The sequence below is a fragment of the Callorhinus ursinus genome, unplaced genomic scaffold, assembly GCF_003265705.2.
Source record: "Callorhinus ursinus isolate GAN/ISIS: 27379988/994484 unplaced genomic scaffold, GSC_fseal_2.0 scaffold24, whole genome shotgun sequence".
Taxonomy (NCBI): domain Eukaryota; kingdom Metazoa; phylum Chordata; class Mammalia; order Carnivora; family Otariidae; genus Callorhinus; species Callorhinus ursinus.
Genome location: NW_027397086.1, coordinates 27,851,050 through 27,869,586, shown reverse-complemented (window position 1 = coordinate 27,869,586; position 18,537 = coordinate 27,851,050). Strand labels below are relative to the sequence as shown.

Sequence of the window (18,537 nt, the reverse complement as noted above, 5' to 3'; positions counted from 1 at the left end):
TGGAGCCTTTGAAGAAATTAGTGACTAAAAAAGCAAAGTGCTTGCTTCAAGGACCTCACACTTTTTTGGATAATGATACAGAATGTGTAAAATAATCATTTGTGCCTATTATATATACACTGTGATTATTTTACCATAAATGATTGATTTTTATTTATTTTTTTATTTTATTATGTTAATCACCATACATTACATCATTAGTTTTTGATGTAGTGTTCCATGATTCATTGTTTGCGTGTAACACCCAGTGCTCCATTCAGTACGTGCCCTTTTTAATACCCATCACCAGGCTAACCCATCTCCCCACCCCCCTCCCTTCTAGAACCCTCAGTTTGTTTCTCAGAGCCCATAGTCTCTTATGGTTCACCTCCCCCTCCGATTTTCCCCCCTTCATTTTTCCCTTCCTACTATCTTCTTTTTTTTAACATATAATGTATTATTTGTTTCAGAGGTACAGGTTTGTGATTCATCAGTCTTACACAATTCACAGCGCTCACCATAGCACATACCCTCCCCGATGTCTATCACCCAGCCACCCCATCCCTCCCAGCCCCCACCACTCCAGCAACCTTCAGTTTGTTTCCTGAGATTAAGAATTCCTCATATCAGTGAGATCATGTGATACATGTCTTTCTCTGATTGACTTACTTCGCTCAGCATAATACCCTCCAGTCCCATCCACGTCGTTGCAAATGGCAAGATTTCATTCCTTTTGATGGCCGCATAATATTCCATTGTATATATATACCACATCTAAATGATTGATTTTTAGATTAGGTCTTGGTTTTCCTCGTGGATACCTTTGTTGGGTACTTTACTTATTTATTTACTTACTACTCCCTTACTTACTTTCATTTGCATTTATTCTCTGCAGAATTGACTCCTGGGCCATAAGTTTTTGTTTCTTTGGTTTCTTCTGGGGTATCTTTTTTTCTGTGCAACCTCCTCTTCTAGTTTAGGAACAATCTGCTCTTTTTCAGTCAGGATCATCTCGATGGTGGGCAGGGAGAGTGCATGTGTGGGTTAATCCGACCATGAGCCCTGTAAGTTCTGCACTGAATCTTGGGGGCTTTTTCACCGGGATGTGCTGCATGACCAGAGAATCTGCATCTAAACCCTTAAATTCAGCACGACTCTGCATTTTTAAGCATTTGCGGGAAAAATTCAGCACTCTCTTTGGGCCACCGACCCTGTGTGCAGCCCCACTGTTTGGCCCGGGGCACACCTACGAAGTCCACCATTGTCATGACAGAATGGCACACATGGCTTCTGCAAAGTGACATCCTTGCGGTACTTGGTAGCTTTTTGGGTATGCATACCCTTGATGGCATGGGCAGTTTCTCACATGTTCTTAAAGTGAACACGAAGATGTGAACCTCTTGATTTGCATGATTTTGTAGGGTTTTCTGGGTTGAGCGAATAGCGAACCATTTTCAGAGATCACCTCAGGCTGCTTAGGGGAAGAGGAAGAGCGGTGGCTCCTCGGAGAATTCATGAGAACTCCCGTTGGGTACTTTAAATAGCAGGAGAGTGTTGCACCAGTAGGCGTAAATACCAAAACCTCTGGTGAGACAACAGGAAGATTCTTGATGGGTAACTTCCTGGCTGTTCCTTGAATGTTTCCAAATCTTGAAACTTTCCACATCTTGCCCACAAGGGGGAAGCATCAGTGTAATAAATAATAATTTAAAATAATAATAAAAGGCAGGACAAACCATTTTAATGAGAAGTTAAATACCACTATGAACTCGGATCCTAACCATAATGGCATCGTTGGGTAGTTAAGACCAACAGGAAGACCTCAGTTTCTGTGAGTGAAGCTGCGGCAGTTTGTGGCATCCTAGGAAATTTGATCTTGCACTGTTCTCTTGATGAGGCTCTCTTCTCTTCACTTTTGCCAAGGAATCCAGTTTAACCTACAGCCTCTCTGCGTGCCTCCTTTTCAGGCCTTATAAAAGTTCCCTGCACCCTTATAAAAGTAGAGACTACTCTACATGGGTATTACACATGGCTAATTATCCTGAGTTGCAAGTTAAATACTTTCTGGAAGGGCTGGACCATCGTTTAGCCTTCTCTCTGATGTTTTCATAAACTCCAATTTTAATGTGTGAGAATCTGTTTTCAGGATTTGAAGTCATACCTACCCGAATATGAGGTGGGACTCTACAAAGGCAACGTGACTGACTTTGTATGTCCCCCCAAAAAAGGAGCCTATTAGTCCAAATACATTCTGCTTTGTTATTGTAGAGAGGGAGCCCTGGAGTCCCCAGACTCCCTTCCCAGCAGAAGAGAAGGTCTGTGGTGGAACACAGCATTTCTCTCTCTGGGTCTCGGTTTTTTCATCTGTGAGACGCGACAAGTTAGACCAGCTGACTCGTAGGCACTCTCCAGGTCTGTGGAAACCGCCGAATCTTCACTGTTAATGATCTCAGCCTCTCCCTCTTCTCCTTTGCCTGTGGTCCTGCCCAGAGGCCACATGCCCAGGGCTGAGAGTTTGGACAGGCTCTGCTGAGTCAGTGCAGAGCCGGGAACCAGGAATCCATTTGTCAGAAGATCTCCTCTACAGAGGAAGGGCTTTCACATCAGGACATGCCTAAAGAGGGTCTTATGATATTTTTTTCCTAACTAGGTCTTTTGTGACTCCCAGCCGTGACGGCTTGAAAGGGCGAGGGGATGCCTGAGCCATCTAGTCCCCCGCCACCCCCCATTAGTTGTTATCCTGGTTAGCGTCACTGTTGTGGAAGGTGCTGCCTCCTTGTTCTTAGTGCTTAGTTTCTGAAGCTCATTTTTAAAAACCCTTTCACATGGGAGCTGTGCTTACTGTGATAATGTCTGAGATAGCCCGAACTGGGAACTTATAATCTCCCTTCCTTTTTCTCGGTCACAGTCTTTCCTTTATCAGGTGTCATTATTGGAAGTAAACAAATTTCTGACAATCTAGCCATCACCTCCTACAGTCCTTGTGGCATAGAGCTCCAAGGGAAATATTTAAATAGAAAAGAAACTGATTTCATTTAATTTTATTTCTCAAAAGTTATTTCTCAAGATCTGAGTCAGTGTTTAATTTTGGCTTTGGTTTTTGCTTTAAGGAACAAAAATCAGAATGTTAACTTCAGTCTTTGCTGCTGCCACCTCCCTGGCCAAGGCGACGCAGGCGCATCCCATCACCCGGGTGTACCTTTGCCGGCGGAGCATGTTAGGATGGCAAGGATCACCTTCCTTAAAGCAACAATGTGAAGGGAACTTATTAAACTTCAAATGACTTCTAATTTACTGATAGAGAAAATGAGAGCGAGAGAGCGAAGTTTTAGTCATTTTCCAAGGCATGTTTTTTAGAAAATACCATTTAAGAAATAGCTAGAATCCACTTAAAAGGACTTTATAACTCACGCCGCACCACCTGTGTTGTTGCCAAAATGAACATTTCTGTCTTCGACCTGCCACAGCACACGGCTGAATGCTCATGAGACAAGACTGTATTTATGTTGCTCACTCTTCTCCCCGGAAGCTTCCTTCTTGCCGGGTTTCTATTTCACTCTCGAATCTCAGCTCTCTTCTGCCTCTTCCTTCTCACGTCTTCTTAATCACACCACCTCCTCGCTGAGGTCGGCTCTGCAGACTCCTCCTTAGACTTCTCCTCATGCTCGACTCTTTTCCACTGGAAGGGTATCTACTCTGGAAACTTGAGTGACTTCACCTCTGTAGACAGTCCATCACCCGATCTCACATCCTGACCTCCTGGAACTCTGATTCCACATCATCAGTTGCCAACACTTTCCATTTGTGTGTCCTATTGTCACTGTCACCTCAGACTCACCGTGAAACCGGCAACTCCCCACCACAGCTGGTCTCTCTTCTCGCCTCCTTATTTCCCTGTGGCTGCTGCCCCCATTGATTCTGTGAATTCATCTTGAAATGTGCTCTTGCCTCCATCTTCAGTCCCGCTGCTGTGTGCCAGCCATCACTCTTGAATCCCACCCATGGTGCCACAGGGCACCCTTCACCATTCTGCTTCCACTTTTATCTCCAAGGCCCAATTCTCTGCACTACTACCTCCTTCCCCCACCCTCATGCGTGAGGGCTCAGCCATCCTGAACTTGCCTCACTTCCTCCCATTTCACTTTCCGGAACTTTCTGTGCTCTGGGAACCATGAGCTTCTTCCCGGCTACAGTATGAGATTGCGTGGGTCTCCCAGAGGCATATAATCAAGTCCAGTTTGGGTCACCCAGTTCAAACTCTTGTGATGCCATAGTCCCTTCTAAGGAGGTTGTTCTGTGTCCTCAAAAAGTCGAGTGACAAAGTATTCAAGCATCACATTCCAGTCATGGACAGTTCTATCTGGCAGAAGTTCTTTTCTACCTTTTGGTCTTGAGATACCCCTTGTAGCAAAAGAGAAAAATCTAAACCCTCTTCCATAAACCAATTTTCCGATCATTAGAGTGGGCACCCCCACTCCTACCCCAAGTCTCCTTTTCTCTTTATAACAGATCCAGCTGCAGCCCGTTTCCCTGAACATCCTCAGTCTGTCATTGAGTTTCGGCAGGGTTGATCCAGGGGCCTGACTCGCCTGCTCATACTGCGGTCTGACCCATGGGGACCACTCCCATGATTCTAGTCCATGCCATCCCACTTCTCCGGGCCTCAGGTTCCCATTAATAAGATGAAAAGATTTCTTAATCCAGGATGGTCTTTGGGGCCCCATGAATACCCTGAAACTAAATGCAGTGGTTTGTATATCATGAACATATATACATTTTGGGCAGTAAAGATCTATGTATTTTTTATCACAATCTCAAAGAAGGTCCATGAGTCACAAAGAGATTTTTAAAAACCATTTGACTAAATGACACCTGAGCTCCCCCACCTGCCCAGCTCTAACATTCTGTAAGTCAAAGGTTCTAAGACACATGACATTTTCTTATTCCCTCGAGAGGAAGTCAGAGCCCAGATATTCCTCAGCCTGTTATTCAGCGATAATGAAGAGACAGAATCTCACAGCCCCTCTACATGCGGTGCAATACCAACTGAAAAGGTTAGAGCAGAACCTTTACTGTCTTGTGAGATAATCAGTTTCCTCTCATTGGAAATGTTCCAGCCAAAATGGAATTTTCATCTCTCCAGGATAGTATAGAAGGAATATTTTTTTTAATTATATAAAGAACTAGTCTTTGAGATCTCTTCTGAGTCCGAGATTCTGTGAGAGCTAGATTGCATGTCCTTGCTCTTGCCTCTGCCTAAACCAACCCATCAGTTCCCTCTTTCTCACTTTGACATTCTTTCTAGGTGGTTTTTTTTTTCCTTCCACTGTAGTGACTGCCTCCCAGATCCCCCATAGCTCTGTGTAGATACCTCTATGTTAGCCCCTATCACATCTAGAACCCATCACATTCAGAACTATGGGAGTGAATGAGGGGGTCTGAGGGGGTCTGACTCCCCAAGAGATTGTCAATTCCTTGGGAACAGGGGTTCTATTGTGTGTCTCCATTATCTCCAATGTCTTAAAATACCTGATGTTTAATAAGCATTTATCATAAATGTTCAGTCACTGCCCCTACAATGAGTATGAAACCTTACATGAGTCATTTTTCACTCTAGGCCTTAGTTTTCCCCCTCACCCAAGTGGGAGGCTTGGGCCACATACTCTCTTTGGTCCCCTTCAATTCTGTGAATCTCTGTAAATGTACCACTTCAATTTGTTTGCCTTACTCAGGCAGGAAATACATTTATGTTCCATTTATCCTCACAACACACACTGGTGCTTCTAGATTTGTGCATTTGGTTTCCTAGCTCCCTCCATATTTATCATGAGCAAATTACCATTTGACAGGTTTATGATAGTTCTTTATTCTGATTTTTAAAAGAAGCGTAAGAGCAAAAGGTTGACCACTGCATTTACTGGAACATGAGACCCGCACTTTGTGGCTTCCACAGAGAGTTGTATATGCCCAGTTTTGACAAGAAGAAAATTCTGTCCGACACTGCAGAAACAAGCAGGCTCTTTCCCATTCCAGTGCTGTATGGAAGTCTCCATGGCCATGAATGCAGGACCTACAACAGGTCGGAGAGATATGATGAAAATGGCTCTCACGGGGCGCCTGGGTGGCTCAGTCAGTTAATGTCTGCCTTCGGCTCAGGTCATGATCTCAGGGTCCTGGGATCGAGCCCCACATCGGGCTCCCTGCTTGGTGGGAAGCCTGCTCCTCCCTCTCCCCGTGCCCCTCCTCCTGCTTGTGCATGCTCTCTGTCACTCTCTCAAATAAATAAAATCTTAAAAATCCTAATAATAAAATGGCTCTTACAGAAAAGGGAGTTGTGTGGTTTCAACAATGAGCATTTCTTGAAAATATCATTAGGCCCAGCCCTTTAGCTCTTAGACTGCATGGCACTCATGCCAAACATTGATTTCTTCACTTCTAACCAGATTCTGTCACAGGGAAGCTTTATCTTAACAGTTTTACATAAAAGTAATAGTGATCAGTTATATTTATTATATATTATTATATTATTATATATAATATTATTATATATTATAGTGCTTTACAGCTTACAAAGTTCTTATGTGTTAATTCATCAAATCTACCCAACATTTGGTAAGGTAGACAGGGCAGTTATCCTTAATCTCATTTCACAGATGGGGTTTCACAGAGGTTAACTTTCCTGAAATCACAGCTCGTAAGGGAGAAAGACAGCACAGGAATCTCAGCCCTACCCTGAGCCAGGGTTCCTACCAGCTATACTAATGCTGGAGGCTGTCTCCAGCTGCTAGCCCCCATCTTGATAGGCCAGCATGGAACAGCCCTTCTTCTTTTTTTAAATTTTTTATTTTCTTTTACTTCTGCCCATAAGTATAACCAGAACCAGGCCCCTATAGTCAGTTTTTCTCTTACTGCAGTGCTCCTTCAGTTGTTCCAGTTTTGTTTCCAGGAATTGTTGAAAGAGTGGTGCCAAGCCACCATCATCCATTCTGCAACACAGTTTAATAAAAAATCTTCCTATTACTCTCAAAGTTAACTAACATGGCAGAGTGCACCAAGTTCCTCCTACATTTTTGAGAAAAGTAAGAAAATTAGTTGGTTCCAAGCCTACACCAAGACTATAAACAAGAACGTCATGAGGGCAAAGCCCAGTGAAATTGGTACAACAGGACCTGCTAAGTAGACGTCCCTTTTCTATGAGAGCCATTTTAATCGCATCTTTCAAATCTCTCTGAGGTCCCGCTTTCATAGCAATGGCAACTTGAATACTCCTCTGCAATGGGAAAGAGCCTGCTTCTTTCTGCAGTCTCTGACAGAATTAATTTCTTCTTGTCAAAACTGGGCAAATACAACTCTCTATGGAAGCCACATCGGAGAGTAGAAAACAGCATCACCTTCCAGGACTCACACTGTCCGGGCCCAGGGGCAGGTCTGTGCCACATTGTGCAAACAAACACACCCAGTCTGGAGATGCTGAAGCCACTGGATGTTCAAGTCATTTAAATTATAGCCCTTGGTCTGACTCTGCACATCAAGCAATCTTTTTTTTAAAAGATTTTATTTATTTTTGTGAGAGAGAGACCATGAGCGGTAGGGAGGGGCAAAGGGAGAAGTAGACTCCCCAGTGAGCAGGGAGTGGGACACAGGGTTCAATCCCAGGACCCTGGGATCATGACCCAAGCAGAAGGCAGACGCTTAACCGACTGAGCCACCCAGGCGCCCCCAAGCAAACTTTTGATCACTGGGTTTCTTTGTTTATTTTTTGTTTTTTGAAGATTTTATTTATTTTTGACAGAGAGAGAGAGCACAAGCAGGGGGAACAGCAGAGAGAGAGGGAGAAGCAGACTCCCTGCTGAGCAGGGAGCCCGATGCGGGGCTCGATCCCAGGACCCTGAGATCATGACCTGAGCCGAAGGCAGACGCTTAATGACTGGGCCACCCAGGCGCCCCTTGATCACTGAAGTTTCTTATTGACCCATTTCTGCAGTTGTCATCTAGGCTGCTCATTTATAGAAATATCCATCCTTGGGACTCAGGTCTGGTTTTTGGGGGACCCCAGGCCATGTCGCTGCCTCCTGGTGGCCCTTCAGAGATCTGCAGGAGCAATGTGGCCCTTACATCTTTTCTCCCTAGGTAATACACCCTAGGGTAATACAGCCCACAGTTTGGAGGCTTTCTTTGCTCTGTGATGCACAGGACCTGAAATGGACATTGTCAAGGACCTCATCTTCAGTTGACTTTCTCACTTTTTTATACCGTGATCCTCTGCAGAGATGCAAACCTTGTTCCAGAAAAGACAGTACATAAAAATAAAAAATCTTTAAAAAAAAAAAAAAAGAGGGGCACCTGGGTGGCTCAGATGGTTAAGCATCTGCCTTCAGCTCAGGTCATGATCCCAGAGTCCTGGGATCGAGCCCCACATCGGGCTCCCTGCTGAGCAGGGAGCCTTCTCCTCCCTCTCCCTCTCCCTGCCACTCCCCCTGCTTGTACTCTCTCCCTGTCTAATAAAAAAATAAAAAATCTTTCAAAAAAAGGAAAAAAAAAGACAAGACAGTACAAACCAGACTAATTGGCAGCCCATCAAAAACTGTTGTCTGGTCAATTTCCCTTAAGATAATAGAAAAAAAGAGAGGACAAGGCATTAAGATTCCGCCACGTTAGGAAATTTCCTGCTAAAATGTTACCTGCTGTGCGTAGACAGGATTTTTTTTTTCTCTTTAATTTTTCATATAAACTAGAATAGCATTGGTTCTTTCTCTGGTATTTATTTCCCAAACTTGACAAAAATAGGTCAAGTTTATAACGTAACCCCCATGAAGATTACTAGATCTTCAACATTCTGTAGGAAATTAGTTGGAGAAAAAAAACACTTAAATTTCAGGACAATTACTGAGTCTAAGAGTTTAGAACTAAAAGCTACCTCCAAAGCGTTTGAAATGCTGTTAATGGCTACTCTGAAGTGATAATGCCAGTTTCTTCATATGACCCAATTCTTTCTTCTTTCTTTCTCTTTTTCTTTCTTTCTTTCTTTCTTTCTTTCTTTCTTTCTTTCTTTCTTTCTTTCTTTCTTTCTTTCTTTTCTTTCTTTCTTTCTTTCTTTCTTTCTTTCTTTCTTTCTTTCTTTTCTTTCTTTCTTTCTTTCTCTTTCTTTTCTTTTTTTTAGAAGTGGAGGTGGAGGTGGGAGAGGAGCAGGGGCAGAGGAAGAGGGAGAATCTCAAGCAGCCTGCACGCCCAGCACAGAGCCAGTGTAGGGCTCAGTCTCATGACCCTGGGATTATGACCTGAGCCAAGATCATGATCTGAGCCGAAATCAAGAGTTGGACACTTAGCCAGCTGAGCCACACAGGCGCCCCTGCGTGACCCAATTCATTTTTTAAATGATAGAAAAATATTAAGTGAAATCTTAAAACAACGACTCTGTCACTGAGGTCAATTTGTACAGGGAAGGGTGAGGAGCTGAGGCCTGGCTCAGCGCTCTGTAGTTTACCATGTAGTCATGGCTAAGTCACTTACCTCTTTGCCTCAGCTTCCTTATCTACCAAATAAAAGCGAGTAAATTGAGATTCCTTTGTACTCAGACCATGAGGAGTGGAGCTGGACCTTATTCCCCAGGGACACATACACAAAGGCTCACGTTCTGCTCTTGGGCTGTAGCGCACGCAGGTGTGTGTGTGTGTGTGTGTGTGTGTGTGTGTGTGTGTGTGTGTCTGTGTGTGTGTGTGTGTGTGTGTTGCTGTTGTTTTAAGGCAGCAATATGTAAATAAGATGCAGGTTATGCATAGTTCCGGTTCTGATCCCACCCACTTTTCCACAATGAACACTACTTTTACATAAAGAGACACAGCTCTGGAGAACTGCACAGTTGTGGGCCACGGGCCACCCAAAGATTTTTTTTTTAAGTGCATCAATTTTTTAAACACTAATTTATTTCTATTCATAGGATCTAATATATATTCTGATCATTACGTTCTTCCTTCCAAATCTGCTTTACTTAGTTCTACCAAACTGAAAAAAACACCTTCCTGCAAACTTCCCCTTCCAAAGAAGCCTTCAGAAGACAGAGCACCCTTGCTCCGTGGACATCCTGATCACTCTAAAAGGCTGGGTGCCCTGTTGGTCCTGTGCCTGCCTCCGTTGGAGGCCCAGAAAGGTCTGCAGTAACAGGGTTTGCCCAGGAACCTGATTGGAAGCGGCTTCTTGGAATTGAAAAGGAAAGCTGTTTGGTTTCCCAAAAGAGAGAGAAATGACCACTCGAATAACAAAGTCTAATTTATCACCTTTGAGCCCTTCTTAATGGCAGCGAGATCCATGTAGATGCCAAGCCAGACAACTGCACGTGTGTGTCTGTCTAAAGAACCAATGTTCTCTTAAAGCAGTTCTCTTCATCAGTGCTCGTAAAAAGAGCAGCCATCCCCCTGCCTGCCAGGAGCAAGGCTGTTCGATCAATTAGCGGCACTTCAGCCACCCAGATGCTTCCACTTCTTCCGAAAGGCAGCCTTCTCCCAGACAGCTCACACTGAAATGGCACCTACTGGCCTCCATATGACTCTCAGGCACTGATGATGACAGGCTGTCCAGCTAGCCTGTCGATTGCAGTGCTGCACGCTCAGGTGTCAGCACTTGGCAAAGTGTGTGACAAAACCAGAGTCAGATGAATCAGGACTTAGCACAACCCATCTGGCCACTCTTGCTAGGAATGGGACTTAGTGGGAAACGATGAGATAAGCAAGCTTGGGCCCCAGATCAGGAGCTTCACCACGGGACAAAAGACCTTCCGAAGGGGAAGTTAGGTTGACAAGGCTTTATATCAAAGTGTAACCTAGGTATCTGTCATCTGGGTCTTCTCTGTCCGTTGAGATCTAAATAAACATTGCCTCAAATCACACAGCCTGTGAAAATCTGAATTCTGTGACTTCTTGGAGGCTTAGGGTCTCTGCCTCACTCTTGCTTCTTGCTTCCCTGTCTGGTATCTTAGCTCTGTAGCTTGTAAGGTTGCTTATAAAATAGCACATAGGAGCCTGGTAGACCTTACCAAAAGTTGGTGTCATTGAGGAGAATTGCATTTCATATTCCTTCATGGCATAGTTAACGGTCCATATGAAGAGCGCCTGGGTGGCTCAGTCGGTTAAGTGTCCCGACTCAGTATCAGCTCGGGTTATGATCTCAGGGTCTCAAGATCTAGCCCCGCGTTGAGGGTGGAGACTGCTTAAGATTCTCTCTCTCTCTCCCTCTGTGCCCCCCTCCCTGCACCCACTCTCTCTAAAAAACAAAACAAACAAAAAACAGTCCATATGAAACTTTTCTTTTGTCTTAAGCCTTGCTACTCAAGGTGGTTCAGAGGACCAGCAACACCTCCATAACCTGGGTGCTTGTTAGAAATGCAGAATCCTGGGCGCCTGGGTGGCTCAGTTGGTTAAGCGACTGCCTTCGGCTCAGGTCATGATCCCGGAGTCCCGGGATCGAGTCCCACATCGGGCTCCCTGCTCAGCGGGGAGTCTGCTTCTCCCTCTGACCCTCTTCCCTCTCGTGCTCTCTCTCTCTCTCTCAAATAACTAAATAAAATCTTAAAAAAAAAAAAAAAGAAATGCAGAATCTTGAGGCCCATCCCACACTTGCTAAATCAAAATCTAGATTTTAATGAGATCTCAGGAGACTCTGTTCGTTAAAGTGTGAGGAGCACAGACCTAAAGTCCTTGGCCATCAGCTCCGCATGGAGGGTTCTCTTTGGCCTGGCCCTTGCTATACACAATACCCAGCCTTTCATCTTCTCTTTCTTCCCCCTCCTTTCTCTCTGGCTCTTTCATCTCCTCCCTCCCTGTCAGGAGCCTCAAACACATTCTCTTTTCCTCAGGCGCAGCCCTCCCCTCCTCAGGGCCAATCGCCACATAGGCCCTGACGGTCTCACCAGCCATCAGCCTTCCATTCTGTTCCCAAGCTGATTAAAATGTTTTTCTAAGCAAGCCCCCCCCCAAGAGGGACTCTGATACCAGCTATTACAATAAAAGAAACCTATCTCGTTACAAAAGATACCCCAGATTTTATAAAGACATCTGGCTTCCAAACAGAACCCTCAATCAATTCCAGGTTATAGACTATCATACAAGTGTTAGACCTGGGGAAACTGAGTCTCCAACAGGAAAGTAATTGGCTCAGTATCACTTTGTAGTTCTTGGCAGGGGCAGGAATAGAAAAGTTCTTATACTTCCCAGTGTGGGCTTCTCTCCACTATGGACCTGATCATTCTACTTTAAGCCGAACCTTTATGTGGCCCCCTGCTTCTCTTCCTGCGCGGTAACTGGGTCACCTGAGCTGTACGTATGCATGGGGTATGCATGGGGCGCCTGCTGTTAAGTGTCCCGACTCGGTATCAGCTCGGGTTATGATCTCAGGGTCTCAAGATTTAGCCCCGCATTGAGGGTGCAACCTGCTTAAGATTCTCTGTTCGAAGATGAGAAGAGGCAAACAGAGCCCGTTTTCCCACGCCCTGTGCCTTTGCCCAAACTGCTCCCCACACTGAAGTCTTCATTCCCACCGCATCTGCCTGGCAAACCTCTCCACATCTTTGAGAATCAGCAGCTGGGAGCTTCTGGACTCCTCCAGACAACATTAATCACTATCCGCTCTGTGCAAGCTAACAAGTGTAACATTTCTCCCATCGTTTGTTAGGCCCTTCTTTCCTAGCTGTCTCCTCCAAAATCAAGTCTCCTCCAGGGAGGGGTATACTCTGTGACCCTCGGGGCCCAGCACAGGAGAGGCTCAGTAAATGTTCTTTTTCTTCCCCCTTTCTTTCCCTTGGAAATCCCTAGCAATTAATGCTATTGGTCAAACAGATCTTGTCCTGAACTCAGCCCCTTCATCCTCAAGCAACTTGCCCCTTTCTGGACCTGGGCTGCCTCAGACCCATCCTCCTCTGCCTCCCACTGCCACTCATTCCTCGGCCTGGCCTCTCCTGGCCAGCCCCCTTCTAGTCCGTTGCTCTCCACAGGGGCCAGTCTCGCCACCAGGACTTGTGTATGACTTTTTGAAAATCATCCTACCTTCTGGACCTCATCTACAAAATGAGTGGGTTTGCCTCATTAGCCGAGTTGCAACTCACAGGCGTGTTATTATCCGCTGTGAGGTCCTTTGTAAGTAATTGTTTCATATAAATCATAAGGCTTGCCATGGTCTTTTTTAATAAATAGAGAAGATTAAGGGTTGTCCCTGTGACTGGCATGCTCAGTTGCATTCTGATATGCTTTCTGGAATAGGAGAAAAAGGCGTGTAGCTGCAGTGATCCCACACAGGCTTGGGCACACAACACCTTAGGATTGTGTCCTGCCTCACAGAGTTTTCCATCATGTGTGTCCGAACTGGGCAAAGTCTGATCTGTAAAATTCTTTTCAGCTCCATCATCTTTTGAGCTATAAGGTCTGGAGAAAAGACCAAAAATTGTGAAATTGTGGAAACTGAATTTCCAAGCCCCTCCTGTGATGTGGTAGCTCCTTTATAACATTTAAATCTCACTCAGGAACATTTGAATGGGTAACAGTCTTTTAATTTTTTCCTCTGCCTCCTTGGCTTTGCTTCCAGGAAACGAGAGGAAGAAAACAAACGAAGGGAGGCAGAACAGCAGAAGAGAAGGCTGAGCCCAGATTCCTGCAGACCCCAAGCCCTTCCCTGTCTGCCCAACACCCAGGCTGAGCCCCATGGGCAGAGCTGGGCCCCCAGCAAACAGCCTCCCACCAGCGACACAGCCCAGGACCCTGAGGGGAGAGCCTGTGGAGGATCTCCAGGCAGAGCCCCCCAGAATCTGCAGCATCTTTCCCCAGATGTGCAGGGAACAGACCCCAGAAAGCCAAACGGTACGTGTATTGCCTTTGTTACTTGATGCCATCCCACGGACTGTGGGCTCTCTTGATTGGTGTATTTAGTCCATTTACATTTAAGGTAATTATGTTAACACCGAAGACTGCCATTTTATTATTTATTTCTATTTATTTCCTCTGGTTCTCATCCCTGTTTTTTGTTGTTGTTGTTTTTGTTTTTGTTCTTTTTAAGATTTTATTTATTTATTTGACAGAGAGACACAGCGAGAGAGAGAACACAAGCAGGGGGAGTGGGAGAGGGAGAAGCAGGCCTCCCGCGGAGCAGGGAGCCCAATGCGGGGCTTGATCCCAGGACCCTGGGATCATGACCCGAGCCGAAGGCAGACGCTTCACGACTGAGCCACCCAGGCGCCCCCTCATCCTTGTTTTTTTTTTTTTTTTAATTTTTTCCCCTTCCTGTAGGGTACTTGAACATCTTTTAGGGTTCCATCTTGATTGACTGATAGTGGTTTTGAGTGTATCTCTTTCCTCAGCTTTTGTGGTGGTTGCTGTGAGTATTACCATATACTTATATGTATAATGTGTATATAAGTTATAAGGGACTTCTTATAACTAGTACCAACATTTTACCACTTTACACTTGATCTTAGCCAAAAGGCCGAGAAGCGATAACATTTTACCACTTTGAGTGAAATGTGGAAACCTCACTTCCATTTAGGTACCTTGACCTTCCCCATTTTTAAATATCATTGATTAGGTACCAATCAATTGGGTACCAATATAATTTATAACATATAATTATATTGGGTACCAATATAATTTATAATGATAATTATAAATTTTGTTTCAATCATCAAATATAATTTATAAACACCATGAGGAAAAGGATCGTCTCTTCTATGTACCCATAGTTCCATTTTTCTCTTGTTCTGTCCTCCTTCCCAGGGCACTAGATTCCCTCTTTTATCATTTTCTTTCTGTTTGAAGAAACTTCTTTGGCCAGTATTTAGAGTAGCTCCACTAGCCACAAATTCTATAAGTTTTCCTTTGTCTGAGAATGTTTTTTTCTTTTTTAAAGATTTTATTTATTTATTTGCCAGAGAGAGAGAAAGAGGGAACACAAGCAGGTGGAGAGGCAGAGGGAGGAGCAGACTCCCCACCGAGCAGGGAGCCCGATGCGGGGCTCGATCCCAGGACCCAGGGATCATGACCTGAGCCGAAGGCAGTCGTTTAACTGACTGAGCCACCCAGGCGCCCCTGCCTGAGAATGTTTTGACTTCATTCCAGAAGAGTTGATAAACCAGATCCAGAATGCACACTTAGCAGGTCTTTCCTACCCACACTTGAAAGAGGCTGTGCCACTTCTGGCTTCCATGGTTTCAGACGAGAAATCCACTGTCAATCAAATTGGTGTTCCTCAGTAATGCTTCTGTGTAACATGCCACTGCTCTCTGGCTGCTTTCAAGATTTTTCTTTATCTTTGATTTTCAGTAGTTTAACATGATGTGTCTTGGTATGGATTCTTGGAATTTATCCTATTTGGATTTTGCTTAGTATGTTGGGGATCCCCAAGACTCCCCCCGCAAAGTTTAGTAATTTGCTAAGAGTACTCACAAGACTCACCATATATTTGTATTCACAGCTAGGATCTTTTATAACAAAGGGATGCAAATCAAGATCAACAAAGGGAAGAGGCACATGGAGCAAAGTCTGGAAGAAACCAGATGCAAATTTCCAAGAGTCTTCTCCCAGTGGAATCACACAAGACATGATGAATTCCTCCAGCAATGAATTTTTTTTCCATTTGTTTTGCTTTATTTTTTTATTAACATATAATGTATGATTTGTTTCAGGGGTACAGGTCTGTGATTCATCAGTCTTAACAGAATTCACAGCGCTCACCATAGCACATACCCTCCCCAGGGTCCATCACCCAGCCACCCCATCCCTCCCACCCCCCACCACTCCACCAGCCCTCACTTTGTTTCCTGAGATTAAGAGTCTCTTATGGTTTGTCTCCCTCTCTGGTTTCATCTTGTTTCATTTTTCCCTCCCTTCCCCTATGATCCTCTGTCTTGTTTCTCAAATTCCTTATATCAGTGAGATCATATGATACTTGTCTTTCTCTGATTGACTTATTTCGCTTAGCATAATACCCTCTAGTTCCATCCACGTTGTTGCAACTGGCAAGATTTCTTTTTTTGATGGCTGCATAATATCCCATTGTATATATACACCACATCTTCTTATCCATTCATCTGTTGATGGACATCTAGGCTCTTTCCATAGTTTGGCTATTGTGGACATCTCCAGCAATGAATTGTAACAACTAGTTAGCCTTTTTTCTACCAGGAAAACACACCTAAACTTAGGACTCCAGGATTTTTATTCGGGTCAGTTACATAAGTACCCTCTGCCTAGCATATACTACAACTCCAGACTCCCAGAAGGAAAACAGATATTCTGCATAAATTATATCATTTGCCCAAAGCAATTTAAGCATATGGAGCCATTCTTACAAATTAAGGAACAGTGAGAGCCCTCCAGAACTCTTAAGTGCAAAAGCCAACATAGTGAAAAAGGCAAATAATGTCTTAGTAGTATTATAAAAATAGTTTTGACCTTTTGGACCCCAGAAAGAGTCTATGAAATCTCATGGTGACCCAGTTCAGGGCTTGGACAATTCATTCTCTCTCTCTGAACCTTAATTTCCTTAGCCATAAAATGGGTTGGGGGAGGAATACTCAAAAAACAACAAATGAATAAACAAAAAAAGCAGAAAGAAACTCATAAATACAAAGAACAAACTGATGGTTGCCAGAGAGGAGGGGAGTGGGACAATGGGCGGAATGGGTGAAGGGGTGTGGGAAGTACAGGCTTCAGTTATGGAATGAACAAGTCATGGGGAAGGAAGGTGTAGCACAGGGAATACAGTTAATGGTATTATCATAGTGCCTATGATGATAGATGATAGCTATACCTGTGGTGAGCACAGCATAGCAAGATTAAGATGCTGTATGCCTAAAACTAATGTAACATTGTGTCAACTATATTTCAATTTTAAATAAGAAAAAAATGAGTGCATACTCTCTACCCTGCAAGGCAGTTATGAATAGAAATCAAATAATTAATGTAGAATCTTATTATAGCCCATGACTTGTACTAGGTCTTCAGTAACTACTGTTATTAAACCACACTGATGATCTAGCCAAGAACAGCTACATAAAAGTACACATGAATGGCCACAAACATATCCAGTATGTAATTCCATAACCCACTTTACAGTGATAATGCATCAGTAACGTATACCTTAAGGAGGTCTGATGCTTTGTTATATATTCATTCATTTATTTTTTTTTATTTTTTTAAAGATTTTATTTATTTGAGAGAGAGAATGAGATAGAGCATGAGAGGGGGGAGGGTCAGAGGGAGAAGCAGACTCCTCCTTAAGGCAGTCACTTAACCAACTGAGCCATCCAGGCACCCTATTCATTCATTTATTCATTCAGCTGGTGTTAACTAGACTCCAGTGATGTAACAACCACATCGAATTTCCTCAAATTCTTTCTTAGCTTGAGGTCACTGCATATTACACTCCCCCATTCATATGGATAAAAGTGCCTCTTATTTTTCTGATCTCAGGATGAATGTTACTTCCTCTATACAGCCATACCTCCCCATGAAACAAGGCTTCATCTTCCTGCTATATGTTCCCATAGGTCTTCTGTACTTCCATATTAGGAAGATCATCACCTTTTACTGTTATTGCTGGCTTGTCTGTTTTTTCCAATAGATTACAAGATCTGTAAGATCAGTGTTGTTTCCATTATATGCTGCTATGTAAAAAACAAACAAAAAACAAAAACAAAAACTACACTAAAACTAAGTGGCTAAGAACAACAATTTATTATTTCTCATGATTCTGTGGGCTGGCTGGGCAGTTCCTCTACAGTTTCACCCGTTCTCTCACATGTGGCTACGTGCAGGTGGAGGGTCAGCTGAACTGGGTCTAAGACAGACTGACTTAAATGTCTGGCAGTTGATACTGGCTATGAGCTGAGATTCCTTGACTCTGCTTTATATGCCTTTCATCCTCCATTAGACTAGACTGGCCTCCCTACATAGTGGTCTCAGGGCATCATTCTAAGAAAGCAAAGGCAGAAGCCACAAGACCTCTCGTGGAATAGGCTCCAGAATGTGCATGCTACATTCTGTTTGGTCAAAGCAAGTTGTATGACCAGCCCAGACTAAGTGATATGGAGAAATATACTCTACTTTTGTGCATACTAGGATGGGAGTAATTTTTTGCTATTAAAAAATCTACCACAGTTCCTTTTTGGTCACAGATTATTCACATTCCTCCCACATGCACAGTATTCTCAAAATTATCTCAGGACTCCAAAATGTCATCTCAGTTATCACATCAAGCTTGAAGTTTGGGATCTTAAGACCTATGTCATGTCCAGATGTTGTCAAAATTCCCCAGCTCTGGGGCACCTGGGTGTCTCAGTCAGTTAAGCGTCTGCCTTTGGCTCAGGTCATAATCCCAGGGTCCTGGGATCAAGCCCCGCATCGTTAGAAAGCCTGCTTCTCCCTCTCCCTCTGCCTGCTGCTCCCCCTATGTGTGCTCTCCCTCTCTGTGTCAAATAAATTTAAAAATAAAATAAATAAATAAATAAATATAAATAAATAAATAAATAAAGAGATTCCCCAGATGTGAATCTTTCCAATTCAGGGACTAGCCAACCAAAAA

At 43.9% G+C, this 18,537-nt stretch overlaps 1 protein-coding gene across 7 annotated transcripts in view; it reads left to right on the top strand.

Annotated features, from left to right (window-relative positions):
• Positions 1 to 18,537, top strand: part of INVS (inversin) — a 248,473-nt gene that overhangs the window by 114,204 nt on the left and 115,732 nt on the right. For all 7 annotated transcript variants that reach the window (XM_073876648.1, XM_025888015.2, XM_025888013.2 and 4 more), the window contains one exon: positions 13,549 to 13,820. In XM_073876648.1, coding sequence (XP_073732749.1) covers positions 13,549 to 13,820 — 272 coding nt within the window. The remainder of the gene's footprint in view (positions 1 to 13,548; positions 13,821 to 18,537) is intronic.